The 22,561-nt window shown below is 51.5% G+C and overlaps 1 protein-coding gene across 3 annotated transcripts in view; it reads left to right on the forward strand.

Moving 5' to 3' along the window:
* Positions 1–22,561, forward strand: part of ANK1 (ankyrin 1) — a 68,510-nt gene that overhangs the window by 27,733 nt on the left and 18,216 nt on the right. For all 3 annotated transcript variants that reach the window (XM_059490646.1, XM_059490648.1, XM_059490647.1), the window contains exons 2-26: positions 1,201–1,302; positions 5,770–5,868; positions 7,179–7,277; positions 8,014–8,112; positions 8,606–8,791; positions 8,907–9,005; positions 9,254–9,352; positions 9,622–9,720; positions 11,022–11,219; positions 11,695–11,793; positions 12,117–12,215; positions 12,417–12,515; positions 13,548–13,745; positions 13,909–14,007; positions 14,091–14,189; positions 17,113–17,310; positions 17,963–18,061; positions 18,395–18,493; positions 18,996–19,094; positions 19,195–19,287; positions 20,030–20,102; positions 20,506–20,529; positions 21,338–21,437; positions 21,696–21,843; positions 22,036–22,133. In XM_059490646.1, coding sequence (XP_059346629.1) covers positions 1,201–1,302; positions 5,770–5,868; positions 7,179–7,277; positions 8,014–8,112; positions 8,606–8,791; positions 8,907–9,005; positions 9,254–9,352; positions 9,622–9,720; positions 11,022–11,219; positions 11,695–11,793; positions 12,117–12,215; positions 12,417–12,515; positions 13,548–13,745; positions 13,909–14,007; positions 14,091–14,189; positions 17,113–17,310; positions 17,963–18,061; positions 18,395–18,493; positions 18,996–19,094; positions 19,195–19,287; positions 20,030–20,102; positions 20,506–20,529; positions 21,338–21,437; positions 21,696–21,843; positions 22,036–22,133 — 2,804 coding nt within the window. The remainder of the gene's footprint in view (positions 1–1,200; positions 1,303–5,769; positions 5,869–7,178; positions 7,278–8,013; positions 8,113–8,605; positions 8,792–8,906; positions 9,006–9,253; positions 9,353–9,621; positions 9,721–11,021; positions 11,220–11,694; positions 11,794–12,116; positions 12,216–12,416; positions 12,516–13,547; positions 13,746–13,908; positions 14,008–14,090; positions 14,190–17,112; positions 17,311–17,962; positions 18,062–18,394; positions 18,494–18,995; positions 19,095–19,194; positions 19,288–20,029; positions 20,103–20,505; positions 20,530–21,337; positions 21,438–21,695; positions 21,844–22,035; positions 22,134–22,561) is intronic.

Raw genomic sequence — 22,561 nt, forward strand, 5'->3', positions numbered from 1 at the left:
CTCCTAGCACAGGAGGTCCCTTGGTCAGTCCTGATGTAAATGGTACAAGAGGGGCTCTGATTTTCTCTTGGAGCTGAGGACAGAGGAGTGTGTGCTGCACCCATGCTGTGATGGTGGTCACAGGGGTCTTAGGATGAGAGAGAGATGTAGATTGGATTCCATGTTTCAGAAGGCTTGATTTATTGTTTTAAGATATATATTACATTAAAACTACAATACAAGAATAGAAGAAGGAAAAGGTTTCATCAGAAGGCTGGCTAAGAATAGAAAAGAAGAATCAACAAAGGTCTGTGGCTCAGACAGAGAGCCAGCTGACTGTGATTGGCCATTAATTCCAAACATCCACATGAGACCAACCACAGATGCACCTGTTGCATTCCACAGCAGCAGATAACCATTGTTTACATTTTGTCCCTGAGGCCTCTCAGCTTGTCAGAAAGAAAAAAATCTTAAAAGAAAGATTTTACACAAAAAGATGTCTGCGACACCCATGCCATGGATCTGGTGGCTCTGGGCTGCACAGATCCCTTTGGGCTGGCACATTCCAGTTACCAGTTCAGGTTCCCACACCCACAGACCCACATCACTGCATTTCCACCCCTCCAGTGAGCCATGCCATCGTCTCCATTTGCTGCCTCACACTGCTAAGTGGTGTTGCTCAAAGTATTGCTGTGCCTTGCCTGGGCTGGCTGTGGTGTGGCAGGGAAGCACTGCCAAGAAAGAGAGTTGGGAAGCACTGCCAAAAAGCAGAGTTGTGTCTTTCCCAGCTGTGAGGTGCTCAGCTGGGCCTGTTCTCCCTGGTGCTGGTGCCCGAGCTCACCTCTGTTGCTACTTCTGGAGGAGGGTAGGGGTGGGTTCATTACAGCTCCATCAGTGCAGTTCCTCAGCCCAGGTTATATGGGGGTTTTCTGGGCCAAGAGAGGCTGCCATGGTGGCAGGAGCTCCCTCCATGCTGTCCCCATAGCGTGACAGAACAACCTTCAGACCTTCTGCCCCATCATCTGGATGCTCTTCATTTACAGTCCAGCTCCCAGCCCTTCTTTCTCCTCAGCCTTGTCCCACTGTGACTTTTCCTGCCTTTTCTGCCTGGTCTGTGTAGTTCTGTTCTCTGCAGCTGAGTGAAGAGTTGGCCCAGTGCTGGTGGTGGGGGAGAACAAAGCGGGCTCTGAGTTTCATGCTTTTTCCTTTTTTGTCCCCAAGGCTGATGCTGCAACCAGTTTCTTGAGAGCTGCGAGATCTGGGAACCTGGACAAAGCCTTGGATCACCTCAGGAATGGGGTAGATATTAACACCTGTAACCAGGTAGGTGAAACACACGGGGCTTCTGGTACTATCTCGAGTTAATGGAAAATGTGGCTGACCAGAGGAGCAGTTGTTTTTGGGGCCAGGAGGGCAGCAATAGCTGTAAAGAGCATGGATGTACTGGTTGGGGCATAGCAAAGGACATTAACAGGTAAGCAGAGAGGGCTCCTTGAGTGTGACAAGCAAATGGGACACTTGGAAGAAGCTCAGCTGCTTCTCAGAGGGCAGAGCAGCTGTGAAGAGCAGCACTGTGAAGAACATTACAAAAATAGCTTGTGGGGATTATTCCCCTTGCCCGCAGCGCTGAGGATTTTTATTCCTAGAAGCTGCAGTTTACCACAAGCAGTGAATGTTTGCAAAGTGCCAGTTGTGGTTTGGGAGGTGCTGGGCAGGAGGAGCCCTCCTCACGCTGCACAGAAACAGAGCAAAGAGCTGCAGGCGCTGAGGAATTGTTTGCACGTCATCATCATCATCATCATCATCATCATCAGAACATTCTGTATCTGTGCAGCTGCACGTGGCTGAGGCTGCAGGGACAGGTTCAGGGGGTTTAGGCTGAGCAAGGGGGGGCAGAGGCTGAGTGCTGTGTGCTGTCCCTGCTTTGTGGAGCTGCTGGGGAGGCTGACTCAGCAGGCAGCACAAAGGAACTCTCATCTATTTCAGTCCCCAAACCAAGGGAAGCTCAGACCTGGTTTGTGCTGCAGCAGTTGCTGGGGACTGTGATGGTGCTCACAGGGGTTCTTGGATTGGGGAAGAGACGAGGATCTGACTCCATGTTTCAGAAGGCTTGATTTATTATTTTATGATATATATTACATTAAAACTATACTAAAAGAATAGAAGAAAATGTTCCATCAGAAGGCTGGCTAAGAATAGAATAGAAAAGAAAGAATGATAACAAAGGTTTGTGGCTCGGACTCTCTGTCTGAGCCAGCTGGGCTGTGATTGGCCATTAATTAGAAACAACGACATGAGACCAATCACAGATGCACCTGTTGCATTCCACAGCAGCAGATAACCATTGTTTACATTTTGTTCCTGAGGCCTCCCAGCTTCTCAGGAGGAAAAATCCTAAGGAAAGGATTTTCCATAAAAGATGTCTGTGACAGGGGACAGGGTCCCACAGGGCAGGCAGAGTGCACCAGGGATATTCACTCATTTCCAGAGCAAACCCAAGAGGAGAGGGAGGATTTCTACATCCACTGGTCCTGTTAATGCTCCAACTCAGAGGAGTGTGGGGTTCTGGAGAAGGCTCTGTAAAGAATCACAACAGGGTGACTCATCCACAAGCTAAAAATGATGGCTTTGAACTTCTCCTTCACCAAAGACATGGTCTGGTTGACTTCTTTGAACTCTTCTTCACCAAAGAGATGTTCTGTCATCAGCTATCTCCACTGATAAGCTTCAAGTCCTTCTCCCAACCAGAATTCTGGTGCTGGTGAGGGTGTTTAACACTTTGATGGGAAGAAAATGGCTGGAGCAGTATGAAGCTGTCCTCTCAGTGATGTCTCTGCCCTGGTTCCTGCCATCTCCCTCAGGTTAGACGGCACTTTGGGGTTTCCACCTGAGGAATATCAGACCTGTGGGAAAGGTCCAACCTCACATGTCCTGTATAGAATAAAGAGGGATATATGTGGTCAGACCTATCCCACAAGTCCTGTATTCTGGCTCAAGTTCTGAGACCTTGACATGCCATCTGACCTTCATCCCGCCGACTTCACCTCCTCCATGGCTGCACCAGTGTCTCCATCACTCACCTTCCATGTTCCCAATTCCAGCATGCTCCCATCTCATCCACGAGGAGCTGCAGGACTGAGGATGAGTGCCAGGACCCTCGCCAGCGTCGTGGTGGCACCTGGGTGCCCAGGACATGGTCTTTGTTGAGGTGGCCTGATGGGCATCTCGGCTGGGACAGCCAAAGTGTGAAGTCTCTGTTTTATTCTTCGGGGCTGCATTTGGCACATTGGTAGCTACTGACTGGGATTTCTGGGAATTATTTGCAGCACTCAGTGAGGAAAATACAGCACCCTTCAAACTGTGCACATCCTGTGGCAGTTTGGGGTCGGATGAGCTGTCAGGACAAAGCAAACGTGCAAAACAGCCTGGATTGCTCCTGGAGCAGAAATACCAATGGGCCAGCAATGGAAACAGTACTGTGTGATTGCTGCACAGATATTTGTTATAGCTTAATGATTTTTCACAGATTTATAGCATTCAGAAGGTTATTTATGAATCCTTTGCATCAAAGGCCTTATGGGCTGAGGGGAGAGCATCTGTGGTCTTGCTCTCCATTTGTTGGTTATGTGAGTGTAACTGAGAAAAAACTGCATGTCTGTGGCCACTTATCACTTATAGGACTTGTGAGGTGTTATTATAATCAGTGATTATCTGTTTGGGGCTGTGTAGGTGTGTCCTCATCAAAGAAATGGGGTTTGGCCAAAGATGGACTCAGAGTAGCCAGACACGGATGGGGAGCACTGCCTTTCAGTGTTCTGAGGGTTTTACAGCATTCCCACCTCATCTCCCCTTGGAAGCAAACCTTTTTTCCTTTGGGCTTGATAGATCTGTGGTGTTGGTGTGAAGGAAGCCTGTGAGTTTTTAGGTTTTTGCTCATGGTGCTGTAATCAGAGTTGAGCAAAAGAATCTGTAACTCTTCAGCTACGATCCTGGGCAACTGGTTCTTTGGGTGAGAAAGAGTGGAAAACCTTTCTGCAGTCTGACAGCACTCCTGAAGCAGTTCTGAGTTTATCTGGAGTGCTGAGGGCTGGAACTGAACGTCCCTGGGCATTTTCCTGCTCCCCTGCCAATATTTAGGTGGGGATGAAGCATTTCTGTGAAGTGACCTTCCAAACAGGAGTTGAAACTCATGATTGGAAGGTGGAGTATTTGGGCAGGAATCCCTCTGCCATGCTCCAACACTGTGTAGGGGTGAGTAAACCTGGCATATCTATCTGGGAGAAGTGAGGGACAAGGAGAAAAAGTGAAAATGCCTGCAGGTATTTAACCTCTTCTCCAGCAAATATCCCAGCCCTTGTGTTCACATGTGAGAAGTGGTAGAAATAACGGAGTAGAAGCTGTCTTAGTAGACATCAACATCATCATCATCATCATCATCATCATCATCATCATCATCATCATCAATCATCATCATCATCATCATCATCCCTGAGGGTGCTGTCTGAGCTGGCACCCCTCCTTCTGACAGCCTGGGGATGCTAAAGGGGCATTGGCCAGTGCTCTGCTCTTCAGGCTCCATGTGTAGGATAAAAACAGGCTAAACTGGGGCAGAGATGTTCCTGAGAAATCACTTGAGCTCTTTGGGAGCTTCCTGGAACCAATGACACAGCCAACACCTTCTCTACACTGTTTGCTGCAGCTGAAATCTGGGGGAACAAAGCCCAGCATGGGCTGCAGAACAAGGTGCTGGTGGGCACTCTGAAAGCCAGGGAGAGGCCAGCTTCTGGCCTGGAGGCTCACAAACCACTGAGAATTAAATAATTAAATTTGGCTGCTGCTTGATGAAATCATTGTCCGAAGCAGGGCTTCTCACTGCACATCTGTCTAAATGTTAAAAACCTGACTGTGAGGAGGGGAACCCCATGGAAAGTCACTTGAGCAAAGACACAAGGGGTGTGCCATGAGCAGGGAGGGCTGAAGCAGCTCCTGTGCCTCAAGCACACAGACACTGAGCTGTGATTCCACCCATCCATCCATAGGAAATTGCCAACGTGGGCTGCATGCTTTGCTCATGGAGAAGCCTCCAGCATTACTCAGCAACACAGTGCTCAATTATGTGAGGTTTTCCTGGCAGCATGGAACTGTTGATTGTGGCTATAGGACACGAAAAAACACAAGCACACGCTGCTGTTCTCAAGGTGAAGAAAAATGGAAGTTTATTTTCTGACTCTAACATTTATAGATTTCCAAAAGTGACAGTGGGTCGGAGAGTGACAGTGCCACCTCTCCAATGACACTGGTCAAACCAACAGCCCATCAAATTTCTCCTCCTCCATAAAAGAATGCAAAACAATGAGTTATTTACAGAAGAAAAAAGGGAAGTTTAATTTCTGACTCCAAAATTTATAGACTTCCAAAAGTGACAGTGGATTGGAGGGTGACAGTGCCACCTCTCCAATGACACTGCACAAACCAACAGCCCATCAAATTTCTCCTCCTCCATAAAGGAATGCAAAACAATGAGTTATTTACAGAAGGTGTGTGAGAACGTTCACTACAAGAATGTCAACATCAGAAGGCTTAGAAAAATCTTAAAAAAACAGGGTGACAGTTGGTGGCACCATGGCTGGTGCTGGACGTCGGTGCAGGGCTCAAGGACAGGGAAATCCCTCCTGACCCCACCATCCTGGACTTTCCCCAGCACAGGAGCTCAGAGTAGGGTGTTCCTCAGAGGGCTCCATCCCCAGATGACGATGGCTGATTCCCCTTTGCCACCTTTGCTCCCTGCAGAATGGGCTGAACGCCCTGCACCTGGCCTCCAAGGAGGGCCACGTCAAAATGGTGGTGGAGCTGCTGCACAAGGAGATCGTCCTGGAGACCACGACCAAGGTAAGGACAGGGAAGCCTGGCCATGCTGGTGACAGCTCTGCACATTGCCTGTGCTGCCAGGAACACCAGGAGCTGAGCAGTGGTCATGGTGTTTGCTGTCAGCCCCTCTGATGGTGTTCACAGGGGTTCTTGAATGAGGGAAGAGATGAGGATTTGACTCAATCGGAAGGCTGATTTATTATTTTATGATATATATTACATTAAAACTGTACTAAAAGAATAGAAGAAAGGATTTCATCAGTAGGCTGGCTAAGAATAGAAAAAGAAAGAATGATAACAAAGGTTTGTGGCTCAGCTCTTTGTCCGAGCCAGCTGATTGTGATTGGCCATTAATTAGAAACAACCACATGAGACCAATCCCAGATGCACCTGTTGCATTCCACAGCAGCAGATAACCATTGTTTACATTTTGTCCCTGAGGCCTCTCATCTTCTCAAGAGGAAAAACCCTAAGGGAAGGATTTTTCATAAAATATGCCTGTGACAAGCCCCCAGAGTGACTGTGCCAGTGCAGAGCTGCTGGGCTGGGCCCTAGGACCAGGCTCTGCTTTTGGCACAGGTTTGGCATCTCTTGGTGGGTGAGAGGTGCCTCTCCCCTGTGGGCTTCAGAGAGGAGGAGCATAAACCACAGCATGGGCTATTCCTGCCTTACCAGCATCTCCTCCAGGCTCTCCCCCACACGTTCCAGCCCTGAGATGGCCTCAATACCATTGTCACAAGCCTGGAGAGCTCTGGTGCTCGGTAAATAACATATTGTTCTCTCAAGCATCACCACAGCAGGTGTGGTTTTTCTCTTGATGACAAGCAGGGCTGGCAGAGGAGCAGCCTCCAGCACAGGCTGAAGGGCTGTGAGAACAGGGGGAGGCTCAGTTGCCACCTCCCTGGTGCTCTCACGGGGCTCAGGACGCAGAGCAGGACCTGGCGTTGTGCCCCACCACCCAAAGGCACGAGCCAGGAGAGCCTGTGTGTGCATTTTCATCATCCCTGTGCTATCTGCTGGGATGCCTTGGCTGCCAGGGTGCACACTGCAGCGCTGCCAGCTCAGCTCCCCCGTCCTCCCCCCTCTGCTCATCTCACAGCACCTGACAGTGCACACAGCTCCTGCTGCCAGCAACTTCATGGGAGAGATGAAATCACTCTGCTCCTCCCTGGCCAGCAAAACAGGGAGGGTGGCTGGTTGGCTTACAGCAGGGATGGCACATGCAGTGAGAGCTGCACGGCCTTCTAAAGGTTTTTAGCACGTCAGGCCTACCTTTCCCTGGCATCCTGGGTTGCTTCAGCCCCTGAGGGCTGTTCTGTGGTGTTTTTCAGAAGGGAAACACAGCCCTGCACATCGCTGCCTTGGCTGGACAGCAGGACGTGGTCCGGGAGCTGGTGAACTATGGGGCCAACGTCAATGCACAGTCCCAGGTAGGGTGAGCTGGTCTGGGACAGGGAGGCACAAATGTGTGTGATGGTGGTGTCCTCGTGGTGGGAACTGTGCCCAGCAGGGCTATTTCAGCAGCCCTTTCCCTCAATTCCAGCAATTTCCCTCCAATCTTGCTCAGCAGCAAGGACTTTCCATCAGCTCCAGCAATTTCCCCTCCAGTCTTGTTCAGGGCTGCTCTGCCAGGCTCCTGAAAAGAGACAAGTGTGCAAATGGTGTGGAGGGATCTTGAGGCACTTGGGAGGGATACCAGTGTGGTCTCTGTTGAGGGAATCCCTGTGAACACATACCAGAGTGCTGAATTTATCCTGAGAGGGCTTGTGGCCGATGTCTTCCTGGCAAAGCTTTGAGATCTCCAACAGCCCCTGCAGTTACACACACACTGCTTCCTTTGCTTTCTCTTCCCTGGGCCTGGTAGGGCTGAAAGCTCTTCAGGTTTTGCCTGATGGGAGAATTGCCCCTGAAGCTAGAGATAATACCAGCAGTGTCTCCTCTAAGTTGATTTTTTTGAAGCACTGTTTGTTTCTGATATATGGAGCCTTGGGCTCCATCTCTCTGTGATTGTTCCCCTATTGCCAATTTTTTCTACCTTTTCACCCCCACAATGGATGCTTCCTGCCCCTGACCTGTGAGAGTGGGTGTTGATGGGGTATAAATCTTTAAAGAACTCAGGAAACACAAGGAAGAGTTGTGTTGATGTCCATGGCCCTGTGTTTGCAGAAAGGCTTCACACCTCTGTACATGGCAGCACAGGAGAACCACCTGGAAGTTGTGAAGTTCTTGCTGGAAAATGGAGCCAACCAGAACGTAGCCACAGAGGTGAGATGTGATGGTGTTCACAGGGGTTTTCAGATTGGGGAAGAGATGAGGATCTGACTCCATTTTCAGAAGGCTTGATTTATTATTTTATAATATATATTACATTAAAACTATACTAAAAGAATAGAAGACAAGGTTTCATCAGAAGGCTGGCTAAGAATAGAATAGAAAGGAATGATAACAAAGGTTTGTGGCTCGGACTGGGCTGTGATTGGCCATTAATTAGAAACAACCACATGAGACCAATCCCTGATGCACCTGTTGCATTCCACAGCAGCAGATAACCATTGTTTACATTTTGTTCCTGAGGCCTCACAGCTTCTCAGGAGTACAAATCCTAAGGAAAGGATTTTCCATAGGAGCTATCTGTGACAGTAAGATCCTTGGGGAGGAGCCCGTGGCCCTGACTGAGGGATGCAGTCCCTGGCTGATGATGTAGCCCCATGGCTGGGTCCTGCCATGGCTCCTGGATTCTCTCCCTTCTCCTTGGCAGGATGGCTTCACCCCACTGGCTGTGGCTCTCCAGCAAGGGCATGAGAATGTGGTTGCCCACCTCATCAACTATGGGACGAAGGGCAAGGTGCGCCTGCCTGCCCTGCACATCGCAGCGCGCAACGACGACACGCGCACGGCGGCCGTGCTGCTGCAGAACGACCCCAACGCTGACGTCCTCTCCAAGGTGGGGGCTTTCCCTCTGCTCTCTCTGGCGGAGCAGCAGCTCGGCGTGCTGTATTTATCCCTAGTTTCAGCAGGGAGCGTGTGCCTGGCTGGCTGATCCCTCCTTCTCTCCCTAGACTGGATTCACCCCTTTGCACATTGCAGCCCACTATGAGAATCTCAGCGTGGCGCAGTTGCTGCTGAACCGTGGGGCCAGCGTCAACTTCACACCCCAGGTGAGTGCAGAGGGAGAGGGACACTGGGGTTTGTGCTGCTCCAGCACCAGAGGAGGATGCTGTGCCTCTTTATCCATGCAGCAGCTGCCAGGGCACGCCATAGCTGCACCGCCCTGTTAAACAAGCTGTTCCCCAGTGTTGTTCCTGGGCAGAGATGCAGCTCTCCCTGCCCTCTCTCCTTTGTTTGTTGCCTCGTTGAAGGAGGAGGGAGTGCTCCTTCCTGAGAGACTGTTCATTCCTCCTGACAGAATGGGATCACTCCCCTGCACATCGCGTCCCGCCGGGGCAACATCATCATGGTGCGGCTGCTGCTGGACCGTGGGGCCCAGATAGAGACCAGGACCAAGGTGAGAGCACTCTGAGCACTGCCACCTCCCTCCCTGGGCTCCCTGTGCCCAGTGCTCACCCTGCAAACACCCTGCTGGCACTGGGAGACCTCTCTGGTGCACTAAGGGGATGCACCAGGTTTTTGGAGAAGGCTGCATGGCTACAAAGGCGTGCCCTGGGAGCTGAGGTTTTGCCTTATTTTTCAGACAAAGTCCCCGTTAGCCCTCTAGCTGAGGGAACCCTGCCCTTCCACGCCATACTGAGCCCCTGAACCCTCCTCTCTCCCCAGGATGAGCTGACCCCTCTCCACTGTGCAGCACGCAATGGACACGTGAGGATTGCAGAGATCCTCCTGGACCACGGGGCTCCCATTCAAGCCAAAACCAAGGTACCCAGTGGCTTGGTGTGATTGGTGCCAGGTCCCAGGGCAGCACAGTGGGGTAACAAGCTGTGCACAGTTGCTGGATGGCACCCATGGCTGGCTTGGGGCTTTATTTGCCCTGATGAGGGGTTAGGAGCTTCCTGCCCTATTTGGCCCTAGCTGGAGTCCTTTGCCTTGAGGCTCTGCTCCGTGGTTCTCCATGGTTCTCCATGGTTGCAGAATGGAGAATGGTTGCAGAATTGTCGCCGATCCACATGGCAGCCCAGGGTGACCACCTGGACTGCAGGGTGGGATGCCTGGACCCCTCATGGCCCAGCAAGGCAGGGGCAGGGTGGGATGCCTGGACCCCTGGTGGCCTAGCCTTGAGGCTCTGCTTCATGGTTCTCCGTGGTTCTCTGTGGTTCTCCATGGTCCTCCATGGCTCTCCATGGTTGTCCGTGGTTCTCCATGGCTCTCCATTGTTCTCCATGGCTCTCCATGGCTCTCCATGGTTCTCCACGGTTGTCAGTGGTTCTCCATGGCTCTCCATGGCTCTCCATGATTCCCCATGGTCCTCCATGGTCCTCCATGGCTCTCCATGGTCCTCCATGGCTCTCCATGGTTCTCCATGGCTCTCCATGGCTCTCCGTGGTTCTCCATGGTCCTCCATGGCTCTCCATGGTTGTCCGTGGTTCTCCATGGCTCTCCATGGCTCTCCATGGTTCTCCATGGTTCTCCATGGCTCTCCATTGTTCTCCGTGGTTCTCTGTGGTTGTCCGTGGTTCTCCATGGCTCTCCATGGCTCTCCATGATTCCCCATGGTCCTCCATGGCTCTCCATGGTCCTCCATGGTCCTCCATGGCTCTCCGTGGTTCTCCATGGCTCTCCATGGCTCTCCGTGGTTCTCCATGGTCCTCCATGGCTCTCCATGGTTGTCCGTGGTTCTCCATGGCTCTCCATGGCTCTCCATGGTTCTCCATGGTTCTCCATGGCTCTCCATTGTTCTCCGTGGTTCTCTGTGGTTGTCCGTGGTTCTCCATGGCTCTCCATGGCTCTCCGTGGTTCTCCATGGTCCTCCATGGCTCTCCATGGTTGTCCATGGTTCTCCATGGCTCTCCATGGCTCTCCATGGTTCTCCATGGCTCTCCATTGTTCTCCGTGGTTCTCCGTGGTTGTCCGTGGTTTTCCGTGGTTGTCCGTTGTTCTCCATGGCTCTCCATGGCTCTCCATGATTCCCCATGGTCCTCCATGGCTCTCCATGGTCCTCCATGGCTCTCCATGGTTCTCCATGGCTCTCCGTGGCTCTCCATGGCTCTCCGTGGTTGCAGAATGGCCTGTCGCCCATCCACATGGCGGCCCAGGGCGACCACCTGGACTGCGTGCGCCTGCTGCTGCAGTACAGCGCCGACATCGACGACATCACCCTGGACCACCTGACGCCCCTGCACGTGGCCGCTCACTGCGGGCACCACCGCGTGGCCAAGCTGCTGCTGGAGAAGGGGGCCAAGCCCAACTCCCGAGCCCTGGTGAGGAACGGAGGGTGGGCTGTGATGATGTTCACAGGGGTCTCAGGTTGAGGCACAAGACTTCATGTTTTAGAGGATTTGACTTTATGTTTTAGAAGGCCTGATGTATTATTTTATGAGATATATTGCACTAAAACTATACTAAAAGAATAGAAGAAAGGGTTTCTTCAGAAGGCTAGCTAAGAATAGAATTATAAGGAATGATGTGCCTCAGACTCTCTGTCCGAGCTAGCTGGGCTGTGATTGGCCTTTAATTAGAAACAACTAACATGAGACCAATCATAGATCGACGTATTGCATTCCACAGCAGCAGATAACCAATGTTTACATTTTGTTCTTGAGGCTTCTCAGCTTCTCAAGAGGAAAAATCTTTAAAAAAAGGATTTTTCATAAAAGATGTCTGCAACAGTGGGGCAGGCTGGGCCAGGGGAGAGACAGAGTTCATACAAATGACTGTCCGTCTGTCTGTCTGCAGAATGGCTTCACGCCCCTCCATATTGCCTGCAAGAAAAACCACATCCGAGTGATGGAGCTGCTGCTGAAGACGGGTGCCTCCATTGATGCTGTCACAGAGGTGGGTGGGCTGAGCCCATCCTTAGCTCTCTTGGTTCTGCACGTGTGGCAGGATGTGATGTCCCTGCTGCTTCTGCCATACCCCCAGCACCTTTCTTGGTGCTCTTTGCAGCTCAGATTTAGTCTGGCAGCCTCATCCTGAAGGGCAAGGAGATGCAGGGGAGACAGCAACTCCCTGTGTTTCCTCCTCACTCACCTGCCAGGCTCCTTGGGCAGATGGGGACTCAGATTTTACCTGTCCTGGGGAGAAGGAGGAGGGGACAGTGAGAGATATTGCCAAGGCCATAAGTCCCATCTTGTTTTCTGGCCCCTTTCTCTTCACAGTCCGGCCTGACCCCCCTGCATGTGGCTGCCTTCATGGGACACCTGCCCATCGTCAAGACACTGCTGCAGCGTGGAGCCTCTCCCAATGTGTCCAACGTGGTGAGTCCCACCCTGGCTGGGGCTTTGGGAGCTCAGCTTACTGGGGTTCAGCAGGATATCCAGCTCCTGCACCCTCTGCTCACCTGAGCAGTCCCTGGTGCCTTCTGCTTTGTGCTGGCACTGCTCTCCTTTGTTCAGAATGACTGCAGGAAGGCATTTCCCCTCCTTTGGCCTCACCACTTTGTCCTGTCTTTGGTGCAGAAAGTAGAGACTCCTCTGCACATGGCAGCCAGAGCTGGGCACACAGATGTGGCAAAGTACCTGCTGCAGAACAAAGCCAAAGCCAATGCCAAGGCCAAGGTAGGTGCAGAGGATAATCAGCTGTGTGATAATCACCTCTGGGAACAGCTGGTGCTGGGTTCCTTTGCTGTGCCCAGAGCAGGGCTGGGATCCCTTTGGCATCACAAGAAGGGACTGGTCTGCCCAGACTGTTGGGAAGGATGAAAGTTTGGCAAGAAAGTCTCACAGATATGTGTGCTTAGCAGAAAGATTTTTAAATGTAGAGTCTGATGAAGGAATAGAAGTTAAAGCAAGTTTTGATATAGAAGAAAAGAATTGCTGAGCCAGTCTTGCTGGCTAACCAAGGAGGCAAAGGGTGTGTTAGTTCGAAATTTTTATAGCTTAGTGCAAAAGACAAACCCACCCCAAACAAGAAGATGTTTTTACCAAGCAGAAGGCACAGGCAAACAAGTCAGCAAAGCTGCAAGTAGAAAAAAGATCTCAGAATTTTACACTGCAAGAAAACCGAAAACCAACTTCTAGCTTAAACTGTAATGTACTGACTTTTAGTGATTGGAGAACAGTAACATGAATATGGTAATTACAGTAGTTATGATAGGCTATAGATAATAGTTAAGGTATAGCTTGGTTGTACTGTATGAAGATGCTAAGCAAAGAAAAGTAAATAATGCATTGTAACCAAAAGAAAAGTAAATAATTCATTTTAACCAAAACCAAAGGGTGTCCAGGCCTGCCTGCAGCTGGAGCTGACAGCTGTGGGCACAGCTCTGTCACCCATGATCCCAGACTGCTGTGACCTCTTAGATACAATAAACTGCATTTTGGAGAGCCCCTGGAGTCACACAGCTCTCATTTTGGCTCTCACAGTGGCGCCCAACGTGGGGCACCATTAGTAGGAGCCTGAATGAGAGATGTGGGTTTCCAAGCCTGCCTGCAGCTGGAGCTGACAGCTGTGGGCACAGCTCTGTCACCCACGACCCTGGACTGCTGTAACCTCTCAGACAGAATAAACTGGATTTTGAAGAGCTTCCTAGACTCCCACATCTCTCATTTAAGCTCTCACACCAGACAGCTCCTTTGCCCCCCTCACAGGACGACCAGACTCCTCTGCACTGTGCTGCACGTATCGGCCACACTGGCATGGTCAAACTCCTCCTGGAGAACAACGCCAACCCCAACCTGGCCACCACGGCAGGGCACACGCCCCTGCACATCACTGCCAGAGAGGGGCACATGGACACAGCCCAGGCCCTGCTGGAGAAGGGAGCCTCGCAGACCTGCATGACCAAGGTAGGCTGCTGAGCCCAATGCTGCGGGAGGCATGGCCCAGCTGGGGCAAGGCTGGTGGCACAGTGTCCCTGTGGCAGGAGGGGCAGCCTCCTCCTGTGTTGCAGCAGGTGCCAGCACTCTCCTTCATCTCTGCCACCCTGTGATGGGCTGCCTTTCTCCTCAGAAAGGATTTACCCCTCTCCACGTTGCAGCCAAGTATGGAAAGGTGGATGTGGCAGAGTTGCTGCTGACGCACGACGCTCAGCCCAATGCAGCAGGGAAGGTGAGAGTTGCTCCTGTGGGAGGGGTGGTCTCGTGTGGGGAGTGGCTCTGTCTCACCTGCCTGTCCTGTCTCATCCACTACAGAATGGCCTGACTCCTCTGCACGTGGCTGTGCACCACAACAACCTGGAGATCGTCAGGCTGCTGCTTCCCAAGGGCAGCTCCCCACACAACTCAGCCTGGGTAAGTCTGGACTGAGATGTGGGGATGTGGGGTGTGACCGTGTTCACAGGGGTCCCAGGTTGAGGGAAGAGATGAGGATCTGACTCCATGTTTCAGAAGGCTTGATTTATTATTGCATTATATTTATTACATTAAAACAATACTAAAAGAATAGAAGAAAGGATTTCATCAGAAGGCCAGCTAAGAATAGAATAGAATAGAATAGAATAGAATAGAATAGAATAGAATAGAATAGAATAGAATAGAATAGAATAGAATAGCAAAGAATGATAACAAAGGTTTGTGGCTCAGACTCTCTGTCCGAGCCAGCTGGGCTGTGATTGGCCATTAATTAGAAACAGCCACATGAGACCAATCACAGATGCACCTGTTGCGTCCCACAGCAGCAGGTAACCATTGCTTACATTTTGTTCCTGAGGCCTTACAGCTTCTCAGGAGGAAAAATCCTTAGGAAAGGATTTTCCATAAAAGATGTCTGCGACAGTGGGGATGTGGGGATGTAGTATGTGGGGATGTGCGGATTGGGGGATGTGGGGATAGGGGATGTGGGGATGGGGAGATGGAGATGTGGGGATATGGAGGTGTGGGGATGTGAGATGTAGGATATGGTGTGTGTCCAGTGCCAGCCTGGGGCCAGCATTGCCCCGCAACCCTGGCACTCAGGGAATGCACGAGGGACTGATCAGCACCAGGCTCTCTTCATGAGGCACACTGATGTCCTCAGAGCAGGTGGAGCAGGCAGGCAGGGTGCCAGGCAGTGGTCCTGCTCCAGCAGCTAGGCTGCGTCAGGCATGGTCCTGCTAGCAGCATGCTGGCTGCTGCGTGGGGAACGTGTTTCCATGGCAAGTCCTGCAGAGCAGCGCTGCAGTCTGGCAGCTTGGGAAAGCACAGGCAAATGTTTGCATGCAGCTATGAAGCAGTGAGTCAGAAAACCCACAGGCTTGCGAGAGCTCTGAGCCTGAGCGTGGCGAGCAGCATCTCCCCACAGAGCCCACCAGCAGGCGCCTTGCCTCCCGAGCTGTTTGCAAAAGCTGCATCCTCAAAACAGCCAAGTGGCTGCTGGTGCCAGCCCTCCCCATCTGGCACTTCCCTCTCCCCTGTGCAGACAGGCTGGTGAGAGGAATGGGGGATTTGTCTTTGCAAACAAGCTGTGGGTCTGCTGGGAGATAAAACCAGCACTGGGTGATGAAAGAAGCAAGGGGAAGGATTCCACTGATTGATGAATGGAAGAAGATATTTGCTTTTGCAAATAAACTTTAGGGTTGCTGGTAAATGAAATTAGACATTGAAAGATGGAAGAAACAACAGGGAAGAAAAACCCCTAAATTCAGTAAGAATTAAAAAATAGAGGGGGGTTATGCATTAGAGGGAAATCTTTGGGATCAGGTGTTCGGGGAAGTCTGAACTTCTCAATTACCTCCAAAATGGGGAAAACCTCCTAAATTCCATAAGAATTAAAAGGGAGGGTTATGCATTAGAGGGAAGTCTTTGATATCAGGTGTTCTGGGAGGTCTGAACCTCTCAAGTACCTCAGAAATGGAGAAAGAGAGAAGGGAAATGTGGCTGGAAACTGGGATTAAAAGGGAGGCTGCGTCCCCCAAAACTTGTATAAACCCCAGGGGAATGCCCCATGGCCTCTGCCTTGATTGGAATAAAGTCAAAGGACTCCTCTGTCTCCTTTTTGGACACAAAGCTCTGGTGTTTGTGGGTTAATTTCCCTGGCACGGGGCAGGTGCCAGTGCCGGTGCCAGCCCCGCGGTGTGCCTGCGTCAGCGGCAGCCTGCGCGCCAGCCGGGCAGCGGGTGCTGCCAGCTGCTCTGCTCTGCTCTGCTCTGCAGCACGGGCACGGCTCGAGGCCCTGCAGGCTCTGCTTGAACGCTGATGCTGTGTGCTGGGATTTTTGCTCCACATCTCAGCCAGGCTCATCCCCGTGTCAGCCCCAGGAGGGTGCACGCTGTCGTTATAGTGTGAAGATGTTCACACTATAATGGACTGGGGAAGAGACGAGGATCAGGCTCTGTTTCAGAAGGCTTGATTTATTATTTTATGATATATATTACATTAAAACTGTACTAAAAGAATAGAAGAAAAGATTTCATGAGGAAGCTAGCTAAGAACAGAATAGCAAAGAATGATAATAAAGCTTCTGTCTCAGACTCTCCGTCCGAGCCAGCTGACTGTGATTGGCCATTAATTAGAAACAACCACATGAGACCAATCACAGATGCACCTGTTGCATTCCACAGCAGCAGATAATCAATGTTTACATCCATTAATACCTGCTAATTAGGCATCCCAGCTTCTCAGGAGGAAAAATCCTAAGGAAAGGATTTTCCATAAAAGATGTCTGCGACATTATAGGGCACCAAACAACACAACTGCACACACTGTTGCTGTCAAGGTGAAGAAAATTGAATTTTATATTCTGATTCCAACATTTATAGATTTCCAAAAGTGACAGTGGATTGGAGGGTGACAGTGCCACCTCTCCAATGACACTGGACAAACCAACAGTCCATCAAATCTCTCCTCCTCCATAAAAGAATGCAAAACAATAAGTTATGTACAGAAAGCGTGTGAGAAAGTTTGTCACAAGAATCAGTAAACAACAGAAGGCTTAGAAAATATTAAAAAATCAGGGTGACATCACACTGCTGCAGAAATTCATGTGTGGAAAACTCTGGGAGAGCCCCTAATAGCCAAACCTGAAGCAGGTGGTCTTTGAAACCCCTTTGCGCTGATTTGGTTTGAAGAGGGAGCGGGATTTGGCATCAGTGGCAGGGCTGGTTGGTGTCACAGAGATGGTGTTGGGGGGACACCCCTGAGCTCTGGAGGCAGCCAGGCAGGGCAGGGTGGCACCTCCTGTCCCTTGAGCTCTGCCTGGCATGGCTGAGCACTGCCACGAGCCCCTCTCCCCCTGCAGAACGGGTACACCCCGCTGCACATCGCTGCCAAGCAGAACCAGATGGAGGTGGCCAGCAGCCTGCTGCAGTACGGCGCCTCTGCGAACGCCGAGTCCATGCAGGGAGTCACCCCCCTGCACCTGGCTGCCCAGGAGGGCCACGCCGACATGGTGGCTCTGCTCTTCTCCAAACAAGCCAACGGCAACCTAGGCAACAAGGTGAGTTGTGGCGGTGCTCGCAGGGGTTTTCAGGACGAGGGGAGAGATGGAGATCTGGCTCCGTTTTTCAGAAGGCTTGATTTATTATTTTATGATATATGTATTACAATTATACTAAAGAATAGAAGGAAAACTTTCATCTCAGAAGGCTAGCTAAGCTAAGAATAGAAAGGAATGAATAACAAAGATTTGTGTCTCAGACAGAGAGTCCAAGCTAACTGGGCTGCGATTGGCCATTAATTAGAAACAACCACATGAGACCAATCACAGATGCACCTGTTGCATTCCGCAGCAGCAGATAACCATTGTTTACATTTTGCTGAAACCTCTCAGCTTCTCAGCAGGAAAAAATCCTAAGGAAAGGATTTTCATAAAAAAGATGCCTGCAACAGTAAGTTGTACCAGAGCATCCTGCCAGGCTGGGGGCAAACCAGCCAGCAGAGAACAGCACGGAACAGCAGAGAATAGCAGAGAACAGCAGAGAACAGCAGTCTAGAAGGTGGTCCAGCCTCTGGAATAGCAGAGAACAGCAGTCTGGAGGGTGGTCCAGCCCCTCCTTTGGGCAACAGTGCCCTGTGTCAGTCAGTTTGCCAGGCTGGAGACCCCAGAGAGTCTGGAGCTGCCACCGTGCTGAGACCCTCTCTCTTTGCAGAGTGGCCTGACTCCTCTCCACCTTGTGGCCCAAGAGGGGCATGTGCAGGTTGCTGATGTTCTGGTGAAGCATGGAGTCACAGTGGATGCAACGACCAGGGTAAAGTAGTGCATTGACCTCTTTTTATTCTTTTCTTTGTATTTCTGCAAGAGACTCCTTCTAGCAGGCATCCTTACCATTTTACCTCTATCCTGGGGACTTTTCCTCCTCTTCCCCCCATCTCTCTGGAGGGGTGATTCTTGCCTGCACCCATAGCTCACCTCCATGGTGGAGCATTTGAAGCTCTGTGATTTAGTCTTGGGCTTTTGGGGAGCCCCCAGATGTGTGCCTCATCCTCCATGCACGGAGGCTTGCCTGTGGGATGAGCATATCCAAGCCAGAAGGGCAGAGAGCAATGGGGAGGGCACACAGAGACCTGATCTTGTCTTTCAGATGGGCTACACCCCTCTGCACGTGGCCAGCCATTACGGGAACATCAAGCTGGTGAAGTTTCTGCTGCAGCACCAAGCAGATGTCAATGCCAAGACCAAGGTACAGAAGTCCAAGGGCCCTTCTGCCATGGGCAAAATGTGGTGGTGTTGACTCCATGTTTCAGAAGGCTGATTTATTATTTCATTATATATATTATATTAAAAGAAAATTATATATTGGAAATATACTAAAAGAGTAGAAGAAAGGATTTCATCAGAAGGCTTGAAAGGAATAGAAAGGAATGATAACAAAAGTTCGTGACTCTCAGAGGGTCCAAGCCAGCTGACTGTGATTGGCCGTTAATTAGAAACAACCAACATGGACCAATCAAAGATGCACCTGTTGCATTCCACAGCAGCAGATAATTATTGCTTTTCATTTCCTCTGAGGCTTCTCAGGAGAAAAATCCTGGCAAAGGGATTTTTCAGAAAATATCATGGCAACAGCACATGGGTTGATGGGGAGGTGGAGCTGTCGCAGTGCTCCAGGTGTGAGGCCTGGGGGTATTTCTGGGCCAGCACCTTCCAGAACTGATTGCAGCGTGCTCTGTCCTCCCCTGCAGCTGGGCTACACCCCCCTGCACCAGGCAGCCCAGCAGGGCCACACAGACGTGGTGACGCTGCTGCTGAAGCACGGAGCATCTCCCAACGAGATCAGCACCGTGAGTGCCGTGCATCCCTGCCCCTCTGCACTCTGGTAAGCTCAGGCAGCTCCCTGAGCTGCCCCGTGGCTGCCGCTGACCCTCTTTGCTCCCTGCACAGAATGGCACCACTCCCCTGGCCATCGCAAAGCGCCTCGGCTACATCTCTGTCACCGACGTGCTCAAGATTGTCACAGAGGAGACCGACATCCCGGTGAGCCCCCGGGGGCCAGGGTGCTGGGCAGGAGGAGGGCTGGGAGTGGGAAAGGTCTGCAGATGGGTGCCCCAGTCCTATGAGGTGCCCAGCCCGAGTGTAAGGAGTCAGCTGCATGTAGCTGTGCAGCAAAATAGGGTTCTCCTTCAGCCAGGTCTCATAAGAGATCTGTTGGAGATCTATTTCACACCCAAGACAGCTCAGCTACCTCAGAAGGTATAAAATCAGCAGGATGGCTTCTGTGGCAGTGTTGGAAACAAAAAGGTTTTAATAAAAGGCAAAATAACAAAACTTTTTACAGAGAAAAACCAAGCCAGGTGCAAGAGGTCCTTGTAAAACACCTCACAAAAGCAATTAGTTTCTTTGTTCTCTTCTTTTTCTAGTAAATTGCTCAGGCAGGACTTTTTGGCTTCTGTGCAATTAGTTATCCTTAAGTTTGAGGTGAAGGTTCTGTGAGATATCTTTTCACCTAATTGAGGAGAGGGCTTATTTCCTTTTTAAGGGGACAAAGGATCGTTTTGTCATTCTGTCAACAGGGAGCACATTCCTATACAAGACTTTTTGGCTCCTGTCCAGTTAGCTATCCTTAAGTTTGAGGTGACATCCCCCAGGTCCTATGAGGTGTCTTTTCACCCAATTGAGGAGAGAAACTTCTGGGTTTATTTCCTTTTTAAGGGGACAAAGGAGAGTTTTGTCACATTCCTGTAGGCTTCCTCTGACCCTGCTCTCTCTGCTCCCACAGTCTGTTGGTGACAAACACCGCATGAGCTTCCCAGAGACTGTAGACGAGATTCTGGACGTGTCAGAGGATGAAGGTGAGGGGTGGGAGGTGGGTCCCACCATCCCAGAGATGTGCCACGCTGCTGGGTCAGTGCCAAGGGGATGGCACTGGTGTTCCTGCTGGAACAGGGACATCCCCAGGCCAGGGAGCTGTGTGGGCCCTGCTGGGGTCTTGCAGAGAGGATGGAGGGAAGCCCACCAGGCTCCTGAGGTGTCACCTCCTGCCTTGGGTGCCTCCCTGCACTGTGCAGGAGGGATAAGTGTGGACATCTCCACGATCCCATGGCCCAGGGACTGTGCAGAGAGCCCCAGGGCGTGCAGAGCCCCCACTGCGCCTTGCTCAGGCAAGGAGGGTCCCAGCTGCCAGCCCAGCTGCAGCTGGTTTGCTCCTGCACCCTCCCAACCAACACCTCACTTTTGCCTCTTCTTACTTTGCAGGCACTGCTCATGTCACAGTAATGGGTATGAAATGTGTCCCCTGCCCCAGCTCAATGGCCCATTTCACCCCATGGCCACTGACCATCCGCACGCCATGTCCATTGCTGAGCCTCGCTGCTGCTCTGCAGAGCCAGCCCTGCCATCCTGCCCTGCCAACCGTGTCCGTGCTGCTTGCTGTGGTGTGACTGCATGAACGGGCATCCTCCCACCCAGGAGGAGCCTGAACGCCCTGTCAGAGCCCAGGTGGAGGAGCCTGGCGCTGTGACAATCCCTGGAACTGTGACAATCCCTCCACGACTGCCCCACGCCACCCTGGCCAGAGCGGGGATTGACCCGAGAGCTCAGGGGTCTCTCTTGCTGTGGTCCCCTGCCCATTTCTGGGGCACTCTGCTGCAGGAAGTGCAGGACACCCTTCCCACAAGGCACTGGCCAGAGCCAAACCCTGATGTGCTAATTAGCAGGTATTAATGAGGCCAGTGGTCAGTATTAGCAGAGCTCTGTGCTTCCAGTGAGGGGTAGTGTTAGGGCAGCATCGTAATACCCCTAACATCCCCCAGTGGTGCCCATGTCCCTGTGCCAGGCACCAAAGTGTAAAGCATCCCCTGCACTGTGTTTGGTGCTGGGAGAGTTGGGGAGCAGCCACGTTTCCCAGTGGCTCCCACAGCCCCTGTCCCCCTGTCCTGCCATTGTGGCAGCAGCAAAGCCCTCCCTGTGTGTGTGTGTGTGTGTGTGTGTGTGTGTGTGTGTGTCCAGCAGGGATGGGCCCAAGGGCTGGGTATCTGTGTTCCCTTGTCCATCCGCCTCTGCTTGCTGAGCGCACTCTTGGTTTCAGAGGAAGAGCTGGTTGCAAAGCCCAAGACACCAGATCTCAGGGAGCAGGAAGGCAAAAGAGAGCTGCTGGAGTTCATGGCCACAACGACACTGGAGCAAACGTAAGGGACGCTGCGTGGTGGGGAGGGAGCAGGTACAGGGCACAGTACCAGCTTTGTGCTGGGCAAGGGGCACATAAAGCTCTGGGCAAGGAACAGATCACTGAGACCTCGCAGCAGGCAAAGCTGTTCCTGCAGCAGGACATGGGGCTGCTGCTTAATTTACCTTTATCCAGTGGCCCCAGGACTCTGTGGGGATGGATGGGCAGGGGCTGAGGGTCCCTAACACTTCCATGGCTGTCACTGACCCTCTTCTGGCAGGGTGGAGTCTCCAGCTGTCCTGCAGGTCCCCTGCGTCCCACCTGAAACTGTGGTGACCAGAGCTGAGGAGACTGAGCAGGTAGGACCTGTGGAGACAGAAGCTGAGCAAGTCAGCCTGCTGCATGCACCCTCGGTGTCCCCACAGGAGGTGAGCATGACACACAGCCTGCCACGGCCTCCCCCAGGCTCCCCCATCACCACAGAGCTCAAGTGTGTGGCGGGTAATGGGCACTGACCCGGTGGTACAGGATGGTCCCGTGAGGATTGTGTAAGGGTGGGCAGGCTCAACACCGCAAGACGGGACTATCTGCCCACAAAATCTCTTCCCTGCCTTTCACAGCCCTCCAAAGAGTTCGATGAGGACTCTCTGATCCCCAGCAGCCCAGCCACGGAGACCTCAGACAACATCAGCCCAGTGGCCAGCCCCGTGCACACAGGGTGAGTGCCCAGCCCGGGCAGCACATGCATGTGACCGTGTTCACAGGGGTTTTTGGATGAAGGAAGAGATGAGGGTCTGACTCTGTTTCAGAAAGCTTGATTTATTATTTTATGATATATATTACATTAAATCTATACTAAAAGAATAGAAGAAATGTTTCTGTTAGAAAGCTGGCTAAGAATAGAATGGAATTGAATGGAATGGAATAGAATAGAATAGAATAGAATAGAATAGAATAGAATAGAATAGAATAGAATAGAATAGAATAGAATAGAATAGAATAGAATAGAATAGAATAGAACAGAGTGATAACAAAGGCTATGTCCTGGACTCTCCATCTGAGCCAGCTGGGCTGTGATTGGCCATTAATTACAAACATCCAACATGGGCCAATCACAGATGCACCTGTTGCATTCCACAGCAGCAG

The sequence above is a fragment of the Ammospiza nelsoni genome, chromosome 30, assembly GCF_027579445.1.
Source record: "Ammospiza nelsoni isolate bAmmNel1 chromosome 30, bAmmNel1.pri, whole genome shotgun sequence".
NCBI classification, from domain to species: domain Eukaryota; kingdom Metazoa; phylum Chordata; class Aves; order Passeriformes; family Passerellidae; genus Ammospiza; species Ammospiza nelsoni.